Raw genomic sequence first — 17,557 nt, forward strand, 5'->3', positions numbered from 1 at the left:
TGGTTTGAATGGAAAGTGGTTAGCCTTGAACAGAAATAAGGTGTATATGCAGAGAAATTACAAATATGAGCTGGGTGTGAAATATTTCTATATTTCATGAAACAAATACTGTAAAGTATTGGTACGGTATAGTTCTCTGCATGAACTATTTGCCGCATCAAAGCCAGAGTAGGGCGGAACAAGCTGCATGGTCTCTGTGTGTGTCCGCTGAGAACACAAGCCCTGCAGTGTGTAGGGGGGCACACAATGTATATCATCTCTCCACTGCTGGTGCCCAGTGCATAGCTGCACACAACAGGGCCGGGTCATTTCACAATCACACATGTTAACGCTGCCTGTGCTCATATAACACAGTGCTTTGCAAACATATTCAGACTCTTTCAAGTTTTGCCCATTTTACTTGGCCATTAAAATATAACATTTGTTATCCAAAATAAAACAAAACTCTAAGAACTTATGTGGTGTATACAATTAATTATAAGAAAAAACAAGTAAATAAAATCAAGTGTGCATTAAGTGCTGTATGTTTGAACATGTAATCTTAGATTGCATATAAGCACCAAAAAGTTTGCAGTCCACACCCACCTAAAATAAAAATAATTTAGGAATTAAAGCTGCACTAAACAATATTTTTCATGTGGTTCAAATGACCGTGTGTAATGTGAAAAGGTTTGCAGTGAAGACGATTACAGGGAAATATCACCTGACTCTGCAGTTCCCCTCAGCTGAATGTAGCGTTTTAGCATCTTTTCGCTTATTGTTCTGTTTTTGGCTCAGAAAATCATCGTTTCCAGATGCAGTAAGCAGCGGTTTTCAGCCAAATAAAGCTGTTATAAACTGACTGTACATTCCCTCAAGCATCAAACAGCAGACAGGCCATGTATTATTATTATTATTATTATTATTATTATTATTATTATTATTATTATTATTATTATTATTATTAAGTAAGCAACTGGCTGATGAACATAGTGGAGCATTTAGCAGTTAATGGACTGCTTTTATATAGCGCTTTTCCAATCTTTACGATCACTCAAAGCGCTTTACAACACATGTCAGCATTTACCCATTCACACACATTCATACAGAGTCAAAGCCTACCATACAAGGTGCACATCAGCTCGTCAGTAGGGATAAACATTTACACACACTCACACTCTGTTGGCCATCGGGAGCAATTTGGGGTTCAGTATCTTGCCTAAGGATACTTCAACATGCTGACTGCAGGGGCTGGGGATCAAACAGAGCTACCAAGAGAGTGAATATTGGGAGTTACATTTATTTATTTAAATGAACATTAATTCACAGAGCAGGACTAGTGCTGGTCAGCTGTCTGTGAGCTGACATGTTCAGTCATGTTAGCTGCACCCTAATCAGCCATGTCACAGCAGGTGTTTTGCTTTTGACAGGTAATGGCAGCTGTGCCATGACATCATTGTGGCTAGAAGTGCAACATAAATGTAAACATCAATTAAGAGATAATTGGAGATAAAATAGATCTTGACCCTACGTCCATGTTTACAGTCACCTGCTTTGCTGGAGAAATCATTGATAATTGTTACTATGGATACCAATCGGCCCTATAATCTCCACATCTTCTCCAAGTTAATTACATGGTGGCATGTCCGTGGCATGTCTCTACATTGGTTGTATAGCATAAATGATCAGCCAGCAGCTGCAATAATGGAAATGAAAATGGAGGATTTTAAACACAAGTACACAGCACAGCACACACAGTGCATTAAACCCATCCTAGTAATAGAAGCACAGTGGGCAGCTATTGTATCAGTGCCCGGGTAGTAGTGTGGGGGTCCAGTGCCTTGCTTAAGGACACCTTGGCAGTGCCCAGGAGGTGAAATGGTGCCTCTCAAAGTGCCAGTCCACACTCCAGACTTGAAACAGCAATTCTCCGGTCAAGCCAAGTCACATTTTTTACAATGAAGGGTCTATATTTTTTATAAATAATTTGTTTTGTTTTGTTTTGTCAGTATGGGTTTTTGTTTGTAGAATGCATTGCCAACATCTACATTTAATCAAAAAGTATTAGTTAAAATAGTATTAGTAAAAGTTAAGTGTCTATCTTCCATACATTCAGTCTTATCAGAGGTCTTCATTGTATGATTCCTCTGTGTGTGTGTGTGTGTGTGTGTGTGTGTGTGTGTGTGTGTGTGTGTGTGTGTGTGTGTGTGTGTGTGTGTGTGTGTGTGTGTGTGTGTGATGTTAAAATATGTATGCATAGTTTTCAATTAGTTTCTTAGTAAATCTGGGCCCTATGTCATTTCCTAACAAAGACTGGAAAATTATTTTCTTTTGAACTCATGGACTGGACTAATTGCATCAATAAATGAGCTCATACACATATCTCAAGCTGTGCCTGAGCACTCTCCCCTGTCCCATTAACAGACACTCTCAGCTCTTTTAGCAGGAAAGACACACAATAAAGGAAATCACAAATTTGCAATGTAACATCAACTTGACATCTAACAGCTATTCAAACTTACAGCATATTTTTGACTATATGACACCATTTCATGAGTGAATAACCTACCTCAGACGATTGTCAGAGTATCACTGAATTTGTCAGTGTATCATGGAGTATTCGGGGCATTGTACCAAACAAAGACTCTCAGTCCAGTGGCTTAAAAAAACTTCAGACATTCTTTCTCTCTGTTGAGTTTGATTCAGAATGACTAGCAACAAAGAAAAAGAGAACTGAAGAAGAAAGCGGTGGTGGAGAAAGATACAGAGTCATCTCTCTGTAACACTTTTTCTCTTCGGGATTGAGAATAGGGATATCATCTTATTACATAGCTAGCTAACTACCTAGAAAAACAGTCGAAACGCATTTTGGAGATTGACACAGCTGAAATAATAACTCTTAAATCAACATATTTTTATTCAATGTGAAAAATCCTAACTGCTACTACAGTGGCAACCATAACCTCAGTATTCATGTAAAGTAAAATCTAATGACGTCAGCGCAACGTATGGCTGAATGGACAACGTGGAACAAAATCGCTATGGAACACCTTTCAGTCCTTTGTTACCACATTTTACATTCAAACATTAAATCATGACAAACTATTCAAACATATACAATACAATGGGAGCAATCCATTTTATGTGTGTAAAATAAGTTTTAGAGTTAGGGCATCCACTGAATGCAGGAAGAGCAATGGGAAAGCAGACATGGTGAGACAGTGAAAGCACAATGCACTTAAAAGTCCCCACATGTTTATTATTTATTCAGGTGTTTATGGTTTGGATTTAATCATATGCAGTTTATATCATGTATACAACATACTGGGTCACATGAATCAAATTAAATATACTGAGTTTTTGTAAAATAACATGAAATACTTTTTCCTTCTCATTTAGCATTCTGAATAAACACAGTATGCCCTCGGGGAGCCAGGTTTGTCTGTGTTGACTGTTTACTGAGTTCCCCCCTCTTTCTCCCATCTAGATGTATCGGTGAGCCTGTTGTCCCTGCTGGTGACCACCTGTGGTTTGGCTCTCTTCAGCGTCTCCCTCTTTGTCTCATGGAAGTTATGCTGGCTGCCACTGAGTGGCCGCTTTCTCCCAGATGTCCTCAAGGGGGCGCACTTCCTGGGAGGAGACCAGCAGCCCGTCCTCACAGAGGTAAGTGGGATAGGCTCACATTCAAGTATTGGTACAGTGAGCAACATTTAGTTTGTTATATGACTTATTTGTATTTACTTAATGTGAATTGAGCGTAGATGATTACAGTTATACTTTTACAATTTTTTTTCTTAATGGCCACACTAATTCAACACCAGCTTCCTCCTGATCCCGGCTCCATCTTATACAAATGAATGGATATAGAAAGGCAGCGCCCAAAAAACAATAAAGCCATTGGATTCATGAGGGATTGGCTAAGTAGCCAATCAAGAGCCCACACAAGGGAGGCTGTCTCTGTCCCTGTCTATGTCTCTGTCCCTGCGAGGTAAATAATTGCAGCTAATTGTTTAAAGACACTATTCCACTTCACTTCCAAAAATAAAGTATTATTAGGTCTAATATTTGTGTTATTAACACGAAGGGTGAACATTGCGTTAATTCAATCTTTAGCTTTATTTAACTTATTCCTGTTTACATGTAGCCGTAGTACATTAGCTTCAATTGCAAGATGGTATGCTGTTGCCACTTTGTATATGTACTACTATCACAGAAGCAATAGCCCTTATAGCAGTGGTATTTAATTAATATTTAAAGAGGTTCAGGTAATAAAATTTCATCCCAGCAAAAGTCCGAAGCTCATGATGTCTATCAAATAAAATTCAAAAACATACATTTCCATATCATAAAAAATATATATATAATGTACATTTTAAAAGTTGGATACTTTTAACATAGCGACACATTGAACATGTATGGCACTGGTATGTAAAACAAATACTTATCCTTACTATAAATAAAATATATTATTACAAAGAACTTAAGTCATACATTTCAAATAAAAGAAAACAAGACAGAATCTTCTGAATAAAATAAGTAAAAAGTGCAAACTGAGCTTTGAGCAATCACTTAAAAAAAAAAGATAATTATAATTTTGAGAGGTTGACCTAGTTTGAGTTTTGGCTTGAATGTAGTTAGTGCTATTCTCATGCCCATGTGTAGGTGATAACTGGTGAGCCTCCATCGGTACTTTTAATATTATTTATGTTCATAGTGGAGACAGCTGCCTCGCAGTTGTAAGTCGATCCAAACATGGTCAAGGTGTGTAATTCTACTTCAGTTAGAACAGGGAAAACAGTCTCAGGCACAGTTTGTATCCAGTAAAGTAACAGGGTCAGGCACGTTTTGCTTCATGCTCCATGCTGTCATCTCTCTCACATCTCTCTTACATTGTTGTTTTCTCTAGCAAACTGTCAACAATTGGCAAACAATTGATTTGATTGACTCAATTGCCCCATTAATTGGATTAGCTGTGCCCGCCGTCCATAAGCCTGAACGTTGAAATAAAGCAAGGCTCTGTAAAGATTGTTATTTATTCTCAATTTATCAGAAATTGGTCACAGGTCTGGGTAGAACTGTCACCCGGTCCGGATGTGGGCTGCGGTCTGCCTTTTGGTGATTGCCGCTTATAGCATTAAGCAGAAAAGCAGAATATGAAAACCAAGTGAAGATGATATTTCATTATGTTTATGAAAAATGGGAATTAATGACCATTTGTCATTTTGAGTTTAACTGTTAAAATTGAAATAATTTTTTTGTTGAAGTTTTTACTTCTCAAGGCAACCAACCTAATTTCCCCATCCCAAGTTAACATTTCTATAATAGTTGTAAACACTGATGTCTGCTGTACAGGTGGATGGGGAGGAAAGGGAGTACAGCGAGGATGGCTGTGTGAAAGAGCCTTCAGGACCCCCCTTGACTGTGGATGTCCCGGAGTCAGGCCTAAAGATAAGCCACACATCGCCTGACATACCATTGGAGACCCAGGCCAAGCTGGAGAAAAAACAATTTCACACTCTGGCCAGGGACAGGGTCCAGAGACAGATTACTGAGCCTACCTCGTCTGTACGGTTGGTACACATTGATCCCTAAAGCTACTGCCCAACTTTTGGTGTTGGTAGATTAAACACAGATGGACACAAACAGTTACACAGCCACAGACACCTAGACCTCTGGGTTCAGAGATACCTTTTTATAAAGTTGACAGCATATAACACATCAGGTTTAAGGGAATACAGTGGATACAGCTGTTGCCTCACAGCTACAAAGGCTTATCAAAGAATATAGTCAATCTAAATGGTTTAAATGTTCTAATACGCCAAATTTTACACTTTGTTACAGGCACAACTCCATCCGTCGTCAGATGAATTTGTCCAATCCAGACTTCAACCCTGCTCAGTTTCAGCGGCAAGAGTCACTGTCTGGTTTGGGTCGAATCAAACCAGAACTCTACAAGCAGCGATCGTTGGACGCAGAAGATGGCAATCGCACTGACAGCTGCGGACGTCTTTTCTTTGTCCTGAAGTTTGACTTTGACCTGGAGCAGCTGATTGTGAAGATCCACAAGGCCCAGGACCTTCCCGCCAAGGACTTCTCAGGGACATCCGATCCTTACGTCAAGATCTACCTGCTGCCTGACCGCAAAACCAAGCACCAGACCAAGGTGCACCGTAAGACACTCAACCCAGTGTTCGATGAGGTGTTTCTCTTTCCTGTGGCGTACGCCGAGCTGTCGAGTCGTAAGCTCCACTTCAGCGTCTACGACTTTGACAGGTTCTCTCGCCATGACTTGATTGGCCAAGTGGTGGTGGACAACTTCCTGGATCTTGCCGACTTTCCCCGGGAGACAAAACTGTGCCGGGAGATACAATATGTAACCTCGGTGAGATACCAACTTTTATCCTTTTGCTTAAATTCTATCTCTGGCTTTCTCTTCTTCTCATCCTTTACACCACTGCTGCTACATTTCTTAGTTAAGCGTTCCATTTGAGCATGGTAGGTTGTTTATAGCGAACAGCTGACTACAATCTACATGTTTAACTTTAGATACATTTGTAGGTCTGTTAGACGAGTAGTATCCATACCACCCTAATTCCCACGCCATTTATGCAATCTGGCCAGAATCTGCACGAACAATCAAAAAGAATCAAACCCCCTGTAAAATCTTGTTATAACAGCAGGGGGAAAGAGATGTATCAATTGACTAGTATCTAATTTCCCCTCTAAGTGGAACTCATCTGTGGTTTCAAGAGGCAGCGACATAGAAATATACTTGGACACATTTAATGTTTAATGAAAGCAGTAGGAAACATTTGGGGGTAGTGACCCAGATCTACACTGACATAAGACTGGGGTTGGTTTGACAGAGATACAGCGACACTGTCTATGTTACATTATTCACTGGGATAAATCTACAGTGTTGGTACACTTAGTAACTCAGTAAGAAAGTTATATCCTCCTGCAAGGGAATTCCTCATTGTTAGCCAGTTTTATAGAGTGAGAGTGAGTGATACTCAATCTATAAAACTCTTCTTTTTCGGTTTATGAGCAAACATTGTCAGTAGACAGTATACTTATGCTTATGAACATGATTCCATGTAATCAGTTTATGGAATGACAATACATCAAACAAGCAATATTCCATGTTAATAATTTATTGTTTACGGGTGCTATGTGTAAGATTTCACCCTCAATATATAACTCATGAAAACATTTTCTGAAACAGAAACATTTACATTGCAACTAATTATTTTAATTTGTGTTAAAATAAAACTGGAAAATATTAAAGGTACTAAATTCAACATTCAGAGCATTAATATAGCAGCAAGCAACTATTTGCTTTATCAGGATATAGTGGAGTAATGTCTAAGAACCCAACTGACGGCGTTGTTGCGAAGTGTGTGTGTGTGTGTGTGTGTGTGTGTGTGTGTGTGTGTGTGTGTGTGTGTGTGTGTGTGTGTGTGTGTGTGTGTGTGTGTGTGTGTATGTGCATGCGTGCGTGCGTGTGTGCGTGTATTTGAGTCTTAAAGTGAAGATAATGTCTGACTTTATTACAGATGTCCTTCTGTAGTGCAGCAGTGTTTGTGTTTTTTTTTCCCGCAGCTGCTATTCAGCCTAAGAAAAGATTCATTCCCATGTGTCTAATCCTTTTATTACAAAATGTACTCCTGAACGTAAGGAAAGGATGACCGAAGGAATGAAGAGTATTTAATCAGCACCTCTGAAAAAGTATGTAATAACGTTCTCATTAACAGACAAATATTTCATTTTGTTTGATTAAAATCTTTTAAGGAAGATCATTTTATTGAAATTAAAAATCAGGAAATGAGGTGCATTCCTGTGATATCATAACCTAGATGATTCCTTTCTTCCTTTTTTTCTTCCCCCTTACCTTCCTTCCTTTCATTCCTTCCTTCTTTTTGTAATTTATTCATCCTTACTTTCCTTCCTTTTTTCCATCTTTTCTTCCCTTCTCTTTTTCTGTCCTTTCTCCCTCCCTTTCTTCTTCCCTTCCTTCCTTAAATTTTGAAGAACACAATTAAAATTTAAAATCAGAAACTGAGGTGTCTTTTTCCTTCCTTCCTTTGTTCCTCCTTCCTTTCCTTCTTTTCTCACTTCCTTGTTGTCATCAATTTTTTCCTTCGTTCAGTTCTTTCTTCCTCTCTCTCTTCCCTCTTTCCTTCCATAATTTGTTTCTATTTCTTCCTCCTTACCTTCCTTTATTTCCTTCCTTCTTTTATTTCCTTCCTTCTTTCCTTCATTCTTTCCTGCCTTCCTCCCTTTCTCATTTCCTTACTTCCTTGCTTCCTCCCTCCCTTTCCTTCATTTCTTCCTTCTTTTCCTTTCTTCTTGCTTTCCTTATTTCTCTCCGTCCTCCCTTCCGTGTTTCATTCCCTCCTTCTTCCTCATTTCCTTCCTTTCTTTCTCCACACCTTCTTCTCTTTCTTTCCTGCCTTCCTTATTTCAATAGTTTATTCCTCCTTACCTACCTTAAGGCCCTGTCACACTTAGCCGTATGGCAGAAACGTATATGAAAAATAGCTCATAATTTTTCAGAGTCCAAATACGTCCAACTTTTCATCGGATCGGAAAAGTGAACATATATAGATACGCATGTCTAACCTATTGATAGAGTATCCCTTACTTATACAAAATGTATCAGACGAATGCCCAACAAATGCATAACGTATACAAAAATATGGCGTATACAAAATATCGGCAATACGTTGGTGTACGTTGATATAAGGTAAACCATAAGTAGTATTCGTTAAGAGCACGCGGTGTTATGCTGGGGTGCGTTGTTGAACACTGAGTCTGTGAAAATGTTTTGACCGTGTTCAAAGTTTTGGGACGTACCCAACGTGTGCTTCATAAGTCATGCAGACGTTACATACAAATTACGTTACGTTATCATCCTGTGGGCCCACCACTCATGGGAAAAACCGCTGGGGTCGGGTGCGCTGTCACACGGGTGGCAGTGATGGTCAGGGACCTCGACGGACCAGACCCGGGCAGCAGAGGCTGGCTCTGGGGACGTGGAACGTCACCTCTCTGTGGATCTGTTGGATCTGGTGGGGCTTACCTCCACGCACAGTCTTGGCTCTGGAACCGTACTCCTGGATAGGGGTTGGACTCTAGTCTTCTCCGGAGTTGCCCAAGGTGTGAGGCGTCGGGCCGGGGTGGGGATACTCACTAGCCCCCGGCTGAGTGCCGCTACGTTGGAGTTTATCCCGGTGGACGAGAGGGTCACCTCCCTACGCCTTCGGGTTATGGGGGGGAAAACTCTGACTGTTGTTTGTGCCTATGCCCCAAACCGCAGTTCTGAGTATTCGGCCTTCTTGGAGACCCTGAATGGAGCCCTGCAGGGGGCTCCAGTAGGGGACTCCGTAGTCTTGCTGGGAGACTTCAACGCACACGTGGGAAACGATGGAGACACCTGGAGAGGCGTGATTGGGAGGAAGGGCCTCCCTGATCTAAACCTGAACGGTCGTTTGTTGTTGGACTTCTGTGCTAGTCATGGAATGGCCATAACAAACACCATGTTCGAACATAAGGATGCTCATAAGTGCACGTGGTACCAGAGCACCCTAGGCCAAAGGTCAATGATCGATTTCGCAATCGTATCATCTGATCTGAGGCCGCATGTTTTGGACACTCGGGTGAAGAGAGGGGCGGAGCTGTCGACTGATCACCATCTGGTGGTGAGTTGGATCAAGGGGTGGGGGAAGACTCTGGACAGACCTGGTAAACCCAAACGAGTAGTGCGGATGAACTGGGAACGTCTGGAGGAAGCCCCTGTCCTGGGGATCTTTAACTCACATCTCCGGCGGAGCTTTTCAGCTATCCCTGTGGAGGTTGGGGGCATTGAACCTGAGTGGGCAATGTTCAAAACCTCTATTGCTGAAGCTGCGGTGATGAGCTGTGGTCTCAAGGTCTTAGGTGCCTCAAGGGGCGGTAACCCTCGAACACCGTGGTGGACCCCGGTGGTCAGGGAAGCCGTCCGACTGAAGAAGGAGTCCTTCCGGGTTATGTTATCCGGGAGGTCTCCGGAAACAGTTGCAGGGTATCGAAGGACTAGAAGGGCGGCAGCTTCTGCCATGTCAGAGGCAAAGCAGCGGGTGTGGGAGAAGTTCGGAGAAGCTATGGAGAAGGACTTTCGGTCGGCACCAAGGTGCTTCTGGAAAACCATCCGGCACCTCAGGAGGGGGAAGCGAGGAACCATCCAAGCTGTGTACAGCAAGGATGGGACCCTGCTGACTTCAACTGAGAAGGTTATCGGCCGCTGGAAGGAGCACTTTGAGGAACTCCTGAATCCGACTAACACGCCCTCTATGGTTGAGGCAGAGCTGGAAGCTGATGGGGGATCATCGTCAATTTCCCTGATGGAAGTCACTGAGGTAGTCAAACAACTCCACAGTGGCAAAGCCGCAGGGGTTGATGAGATCCGTCCAGAAATGCTGAAGGCTTTGGGTGTTGAGGGGCTGTCTTGGTTAACACGCCTCGTCAACATTGCGTGGAAGTCTGGGACAGTGCCTAGGGGTTGGCAGACCGGGGTGGTGGTTCCCCTATTTAAAAAGGGGGACCAGAGAGTGTGTGCCAACTACAGGGGTATCACACTTCTCAGCCTCCCTGGTAAAGTCAACTCCAAGGTACTGGAAAGGAGCGTTCGGCCGGTAGTCGAACCTCTGATTGAAGAGGAACAATGCGGATTCCGTCCTGGTCGTGGAACAACAGACCAACTCTTTACTCTTGCAAGGATCCTGGAGGGGGCCTGGGAGTACGCCCATCCGGTCTACATGTGTTTTGTGGATCTGGAGAAGGCGTATGACCGGGTCCCCCGGGTGATACTGTGGGAGGTGCTGCGGGAGTATGGGGTGAGGGGGTCACTTTTGAGGGCCATCCAATCCCTGTACGCCCAAAGCGAGAGTTGTGTCCGGATACTCGGCAGTAAGTCGGACTCGTTTCCCGTGAATGTTGGCCTCCGACAGGGCTGCGCTTTATCACCAATCCTGTTCGTGATTTTCATGGATAGGATATCGAGGCGTAGTCGTGGAGGAGAGGGGTTGCAGTTTGGTGACCTGAGGATCTCATCGCTGCTCTTTGCAGATGATGTGGTCCTTATGGCCTCATCGGTCTGTGACCTTCAACAGTCACTGGATCGGTTCGCAGCCGAGTGTGCAGCGGTTGGGATGAGGATCAGCACCTCCAAATCTGAGGCCATGGCTCTCAGCAGGAAACCGGTGGATTGCCTACTCCGGGTAGGGAATGAGCCATTACCCCAAGTGAAGGAGTTCAAGTACCTCGGGGTCTTGTTCGCGAGTGAGGGGACAATGGAGCGAGAGATTGGCCGGAGAATCGGAGCAGCGGGGGCGGTATTACAGTCACTTTACCGCACCGTTGTGACGAAAAGAGAGCTGAGCCAGAAGGCAAAGCTCTCAATATACCGGTCGATCTTCGTTCCTACCCTCACCTATGGTCATGAAGGCTGGGTCATGACCGAAAGAACGAGATCACGGGTACAAGTGGCCGAAATGGGTTTTCTCAGACGGGTGGCTGGCGTCTCCCTTAGAGATAGGGTGAGAAGCTCAGCCATCCGTGAGAGACTCGGAGTAGAGCCGCTGCTCCTTTACGTTGAAAGGAGCCAATTGAGGTGGTTCGGGCATCTAGTAAGGATGCCACCTGGGCGCCTCCCTAGGGAGGTGTTCCAGGCACGTCCAGCTGGGAGGAGACCCTGGGGAAGACCCAGGACTCGGTGGAGAGATTATATCTCCTCACTGGCCTGGGAACGCCTCAGGATCCCCCAGTCGGAGCTGGAGGATGTGGCCCGGAGAAGGGAAGATTGGGGTTCCTTACTGGAGCTGCTGCCCCCGCGACCCGATCCCGGATAAGCGGTAGACGATGGATGGATGGATGGATGGATACGTTTACGTCGGCTGACGGTGAACCCTGCAGCTAACTTATTGATAACGAGTGGATAACCTATTCGTAAACTATGTTAAACTTATGCCTGACGACGGAGTAACTTATTAAACGTGTTTCTACAGTACAGCTAGCGTTCAGCTAGCGTTTTGGGAGCTTATTGGGGTTCGAATATAGTATATAGGGTCCCTGTGAGTAGCTCATCCTCACTTCTTCACAGCACGTCTTGATGAATACATCAACCCAACATCAACCATCATCAGTGAGCATGGAGGATGCTGAGAGGCTGCGACAAGAGTACATTCTAGCTTTTCTCCCGCATTAGCATGACGTGAATCAAATGGCACTTTTCCAGCCAAGCTAAGATAAGATACGTTTTAAATAAATAAGTGTACGCTTACTTATTCAAACTATACTTAAACTATACTTTACGCTATCAATAGGTTAGACATACATATAATAATTTGTTATGTTTTCGCTATGTATACGTCAGCTACAACACCGCTGTGGAAAAGTTGGACGTATTTGGACTCTGACAAATTTTGAGCTACTTTTCATATACGCCGGCATACGTTTCTGCCATACGGAACTGTGTGACAGGGCCGTAAGTCTGGCGTGTTCGGCGTATCGTCTGCGTCCTTCGAACAATCACAACTTACCCTTAATTTATATCAACGTATTGCCGATATTTCGTATGCGCCGGCATGCGTTTCTGCCATACGGATATATGTGACAGGGCCTTACGTTCCTTCACCCCTTCCTTCAATCTGGCTTTCCTTCTTAAGTTTTTTCCTCCTTTTCTGTCTTCCTACCTTTCATTCCTTCCCCTCCTTCCTTCCTTTCTCACTCCCTTTCTTACTTGCATGCTCTCTTCCTCCCTTTCTTCATGCTCTCATTCCTTCCTTCTTTCCTTCTCTAATTCCTTCCTTCTTTTCATCTCTAATTCCTTCCTGTTTCCCTTCCTTTGTTCTTCCTTCCTTCCTTTCCTTCCATCCTTCATTTCAAATCAAATCAAATCAAATTTATTTATATAGCCCAATATCACAAATTATACATTTGTCTCAGTGTGCTTTACAGACTGTACAAGTTACGACACCCTCTGTCCTTAGACCCTTGCATCGCACAAGGACAAACTTCCTAAAAGAAACCCCATAATTAAAGGGGGAAAAATGGAAGAAACCTCAGGGAGAACAACTGAGGAGGGATCCCTCTCCTAGGACGGACAGACGTGCAATAGATGTTGTGTGTACAGGATAAACAACATAGTACAAATACAACATTTGACAGAAATGATGTTGTGTTGAAAAAGAGAAAGTATGGATGAATCCAGGAAAATGTCAAAAAGGCTTCCCGGTGTCCAGCAGGACCAGGGCAGCAGGCGCAGCCACAATTCCTGATCCTGACGTAAACTTTATCAGTGGCAAACTGCCACATGAGAGACACAGAAACTCCGGGGATGATGCCCCGGATGCTGTGTTAGTAACATACATTTATATAAATGCATACAGATAGAGAGGGAGAAGAAGAGAGGGAGGGGAGGAGAGAGGAAGAGAAGAAGGAGAGCAGGGAGGTGTCCCCCGGCAGTCTAAGCCTATAGCAGTATAACTAGGGGCTGATCCAAGGCAAGCCTGAGCCAGCCCTAACTATAAGCTTTATCAAAAAGGAAAGTCTTTAGCCTGCTCTTAAATGTGGAGAGGGTGTCTGCCTCCCGAACACAAACTGGAAGCTGGTTCCACGGGAGAGGAGCTTAATAGCTGAAGGCTCTGGCTCCCATTGTACTCTTAGAGACTCTAGGAACTACAAGTAACCCTGCAGTCTGGGAGCGCAATGCTCTAGTTGGTTTATAAGGTACTATGAGATCTTTAAGATATGCTGGAGCCTGACCATTAATTGCTTTGTAAGTCAGGAGAAGGATTTCTATTCTGTATTTTACCGGGAGCCAGTGCAGAGCAGCTGATACAGGAGTAATATGATCCCGTTTCAAATGCATGGACTAGTTTTTCTGCATCATTTTGTGACAGGATGTGTCTTATTTTTGCAATGTTACGTAGATGAAAGAGGCAGTCCTTGAGATTTGTTTTATGTGGGAGTTAAAAGACAGATCCTGATCAAAGATGACGCCAAGATTCCCTACGGTGGTGCTGGAGGCCAAATTAATGCCATCTAGACCTTCTATGTCATTAGAAAATGTGTTTCGGAGGCGTTTACAGCCAAGTATAATAACTTAAGTTTTGTCTGTGTTTAACATAAAAAAGTTGCTATGTTATGTCCTTAAGGCATGCTTGAAGTTTAGCCAATTGATTGGTTTCGTCTGGTTTAATTGATAGATATAATTGGGTATCATCCGCATAACAATCACAGTTTATAGAGTGGCTCCTTATAATATTGCCCAAAGGAAGCATATATAAGGAGAATATAATCGGTCCAAGTACAGAACCCTGCGGAACTCCAAGACTGACTTTGGCTGTCATGGAGGATTTATCGTTAACACATACAAATTGAGATTGCTCAGATAAATAGGACTTGAACCAGCTTAGTGCGGTTCCTTTTATGCCAACACAATGTTCCAGTCTCTGTAGTAGAATGTCATGATCAACAGCGTCGAAAGCAGCACTGAGGTCTAACAAGACAAGAACAGAGACAAGTCCTTTGTCTGATGCCAATAGAAGATCATTGGTAACTTTCACTTTCATTTCCTTCCTTCCTTTATCCTTCCATTCTTTACTTTCCTTCTCCCTTCCTTCTTTTCTTTCTCCTTATCTCTTGAAATAATAGATACTCTAGTGAGTCAAGGGAGAGGACACAAGGTTCAGCTGATTTGAGGCTGTAAACTATTTACTTAAAGAATGAGGCCAGCACTCTTGACTGCTAATTTATTCAATGTTTTATTTAACTGTTTGAAATGAAATTAACATTATTTCTCCTTGTGAAAAGAATTTGGGCCGCAGTGCAGGCTGTATATTTTTTTATTTCAGTCATAGTGACATAATCGTTGCTTATTCTCTGATATTATAACAACCAACATGTACATTTTGTGCATACAATATAAAAAAATGCCAATTACATGTCCATTTCTTTCTCTGTTGACCTGAACTGAGGTTTAAGTGATTTTGGTCAGTCTTTTCCCTTCTATTCCCCAACAAAATATAAGCGTGCCTCACAGGTTTGAATAAACAGTTACAGAACTAGAGGTAAATTATATTAAGTTTCTGCGTTGCCGCTCCAAGACTGATAGAAGCTAGTCCTACTAGTTACTACTAGATGGTTGCTGTCATACTTCTACATAACATACTGTACATTAGCTGTACTGTATGTCAGTTGTACATTCACAATATAAAAGTAAAGCTGTAATAGTTGGACATTCTTCTGTTTTCCATCCAATATAACAACACTGCTATTATGATTAAGTCAAAAATACTGTTTTCAATACATTTACCTATGAATATATCAGGGTGTCAGCAGGAAATGGACCCAAAATCACGACCCACAGAGAAGAGGTCTAATCAACAGCCTTTACTTAAAAAAGGCAAAAACAAATAGGTAACTGTCCAAAAACCAGACAGAACAGAATAAAAAAAAACATTTGACTAAATATATGTTTAGTGACAAGACAAGGTAACAAGAACTAGAGCACTTGGATTACTGCTGGACCGCTTACTTGATAAGATGAACTGGCACAGAAAAAAAAGGGAAAGCAGAGACTAAATACACACGGGGAGGAAGGTGATTAGGAACAGGTGAAACTGATCAGGGCAGGTAAGCACACAGGCGGGAAACACACAAGGTCAGGAATTGAGCTATCTGAAAGGAGAGACAAGGGTGAGTAAACCAAAATAAAATAGGAAGACAACTAAAGCCAGAAATACAAGGAGAACCCAATTTAGACAAGTGGCCGGGACATGACAGAATCAAACTTTATTCATATCTTATCATTTGTATGTAGTTGAGTTCATGTCACTTGTCTTATGCTAAGAACCCCTGAAAACTTTATCAAAGGACTAGAAATCGGCAACAGAGTGTTTCAGGAACATACCCCTGGTGTCTGGGGTGTGGGCACTACTCTGATTTTTGGGAGAGACTTTGATTTTTACACCGGTAACACCGCTTTGCTTCTCATCACATAATCAAGTTCAAAGCCAGAACACGATCCTTAGCTGGGTCAGCACTCAACCAGCCCTGACCTGTTATTGCATCGGTAATTACAGTAATGCAAAGACCATTGTGTGATAACGCTCCCAACTTTCAACACACACATACACACACACTAATCTTGTTGTACAGATATTGTTTTAACACCTTCCAGACTCTAAGAGCGTCTCAGCTAAGTAAGGTCAGTATAAATTGGTTAGAAACTCCACTTTTTAATCATCCATTTATCCAACACAGACCGCAATCTGCCCTGCAAACTACTGGACCTTTCCAACTAGGGATATAATGTGTTTACCTTGAGCAACTATGGGACACTTCCTCTTAGCTGAGAGAACTGCCATTATATGGTTCCTTTCCCACATTTGTTCTCTACTGTAAGAGGAGTAACAGATCGTGTGGTATGTACAGTCAGGTTCTGAAGCTGTTTGTGCATCTAAGTCCCCACACAGAAGTATTTTGTCTTGTGCTTGAAAGTGACATAACTCTTCTTCATGGTATGATTACTCTGATGGAGAGATGTCTTTTTTACTTTGTTTGACAGCTACAATGTGTTTGGTGAGATCACCTTTGGTCAAATTATTATTCCTCCTGAGTCTCTACTATGGTGTTCTGTGCTCAGCTTCACTGAAGGCACTGAGATTGTATTGTGGCCGAAGGGACATTGAATAACTGTATCACATAGACACCATCTTTCTAACTGAATCAAAGTATCAATATCATTTGTAATTTAAAGAAGGTGGGTGAATTTACCCAAAAATACCTACAAACGACATACCCAAAGTAAATTGAAAGCTGCTCTTCAACCATTTACACCAGCTGCATGATTTTAGGCTCATTCAAAAGATAACTCTCTTATTGTTTTTGCAAAACAGTGAATAATCACTTCAAGTGCTTCTGGCACTGAGTAATAGTGGTCTGAATATACTGAATTTGAAGAAAATACACTCCACCAGAATTTCTTTGTTGAAAAAGATGTCTGAAGATGGGTATAGCTGGTAGTCCCGAGCTGAAATACACAATAGAAACATAGAACCAAGTGTTATCAAGTTTCAAGTTCCACCAAATTTCAGATAAAAAGGAACAAAAACTTAATTTATCGGACAAGTTTCTCTAAGAGTAACACCAGGCGTACACCAACTGTGCAATATGTACATGTACATGTACATATTATAATATTTATTAATACATAGTATTTGTATTTATTTATAAATAACTATTATATACCCATATTCCCTGTTAGTAGTAATCACACAGAGTAAGTGAAGTATAAAGACATTGTTTTCTAATATTTTTAAAAACCCATCGAAGCTCCGATTGGCTCAAATGAAGTGTCAATCTAATGCTGAGAAACCAGGACGTGTCTGAATCGTGAACCGAGCAGGACACGAGCAGGACACGAGCAGGACACGACGTAACACGAATGACAATCCCACAAAACACACTGGGGCAGACAGGGCTAAATACACAGACACCAAATGAGGGAACAAGACACAGCTGGGGAGAAAGGCAG

The 17,557-nt window shown here is 42.3% G+C and overlaps 1 protein-coding gene across 3 annotated transcripts in view; it reads left to right on the forward strand.

Annotated features, from left to right (window-relative positions):
* syt9b (synaptotagmin IXb) overlaps positions 1-17,557 on the forward strand; it is a 48,822-nt gene that overhangs the window by 15,367 nt on the left and 15,898 nt on the right. For all 3 annotated transcript variants that reach the window (XR_003832422.1, XR_003832423.1, XM_029434653.1), the window contains exons 2-4: positions 3,467-3,642; positions 5,332-5,549; positions 5,821-6,361. Coding sequence is in view for 1 of the 3 variants with exons in the window: in XM_029434653.1 (XP_029290513.1) it covers positions 3,467-3,642; positions 5,332-5,549; positions 5,821-6,361 (935 nt within the window). In the remaining 2 variants the exon portion in view is untranslated. The remainder of the gene's footprint in view (positions 1-3,466; positions 3,643-5,331; positions 5,550-5,820; positions 6,362-17,557) is intronic.

Source organism: Cottoperca gobio, chromosome 6 (genome assembly GCF_900634415.1).
Source record: "Cottoperca gobio chromosome 6, fCotGob3.1, whole genome shotgun sequence".
In the NCBI taxonomy this organism is placed as follows: Eukaryota; Metazoa; Chordata; class Actinopteri; order Perciformes; family Bovichtidae; genus Cottoperca; species Cottoperca gobio.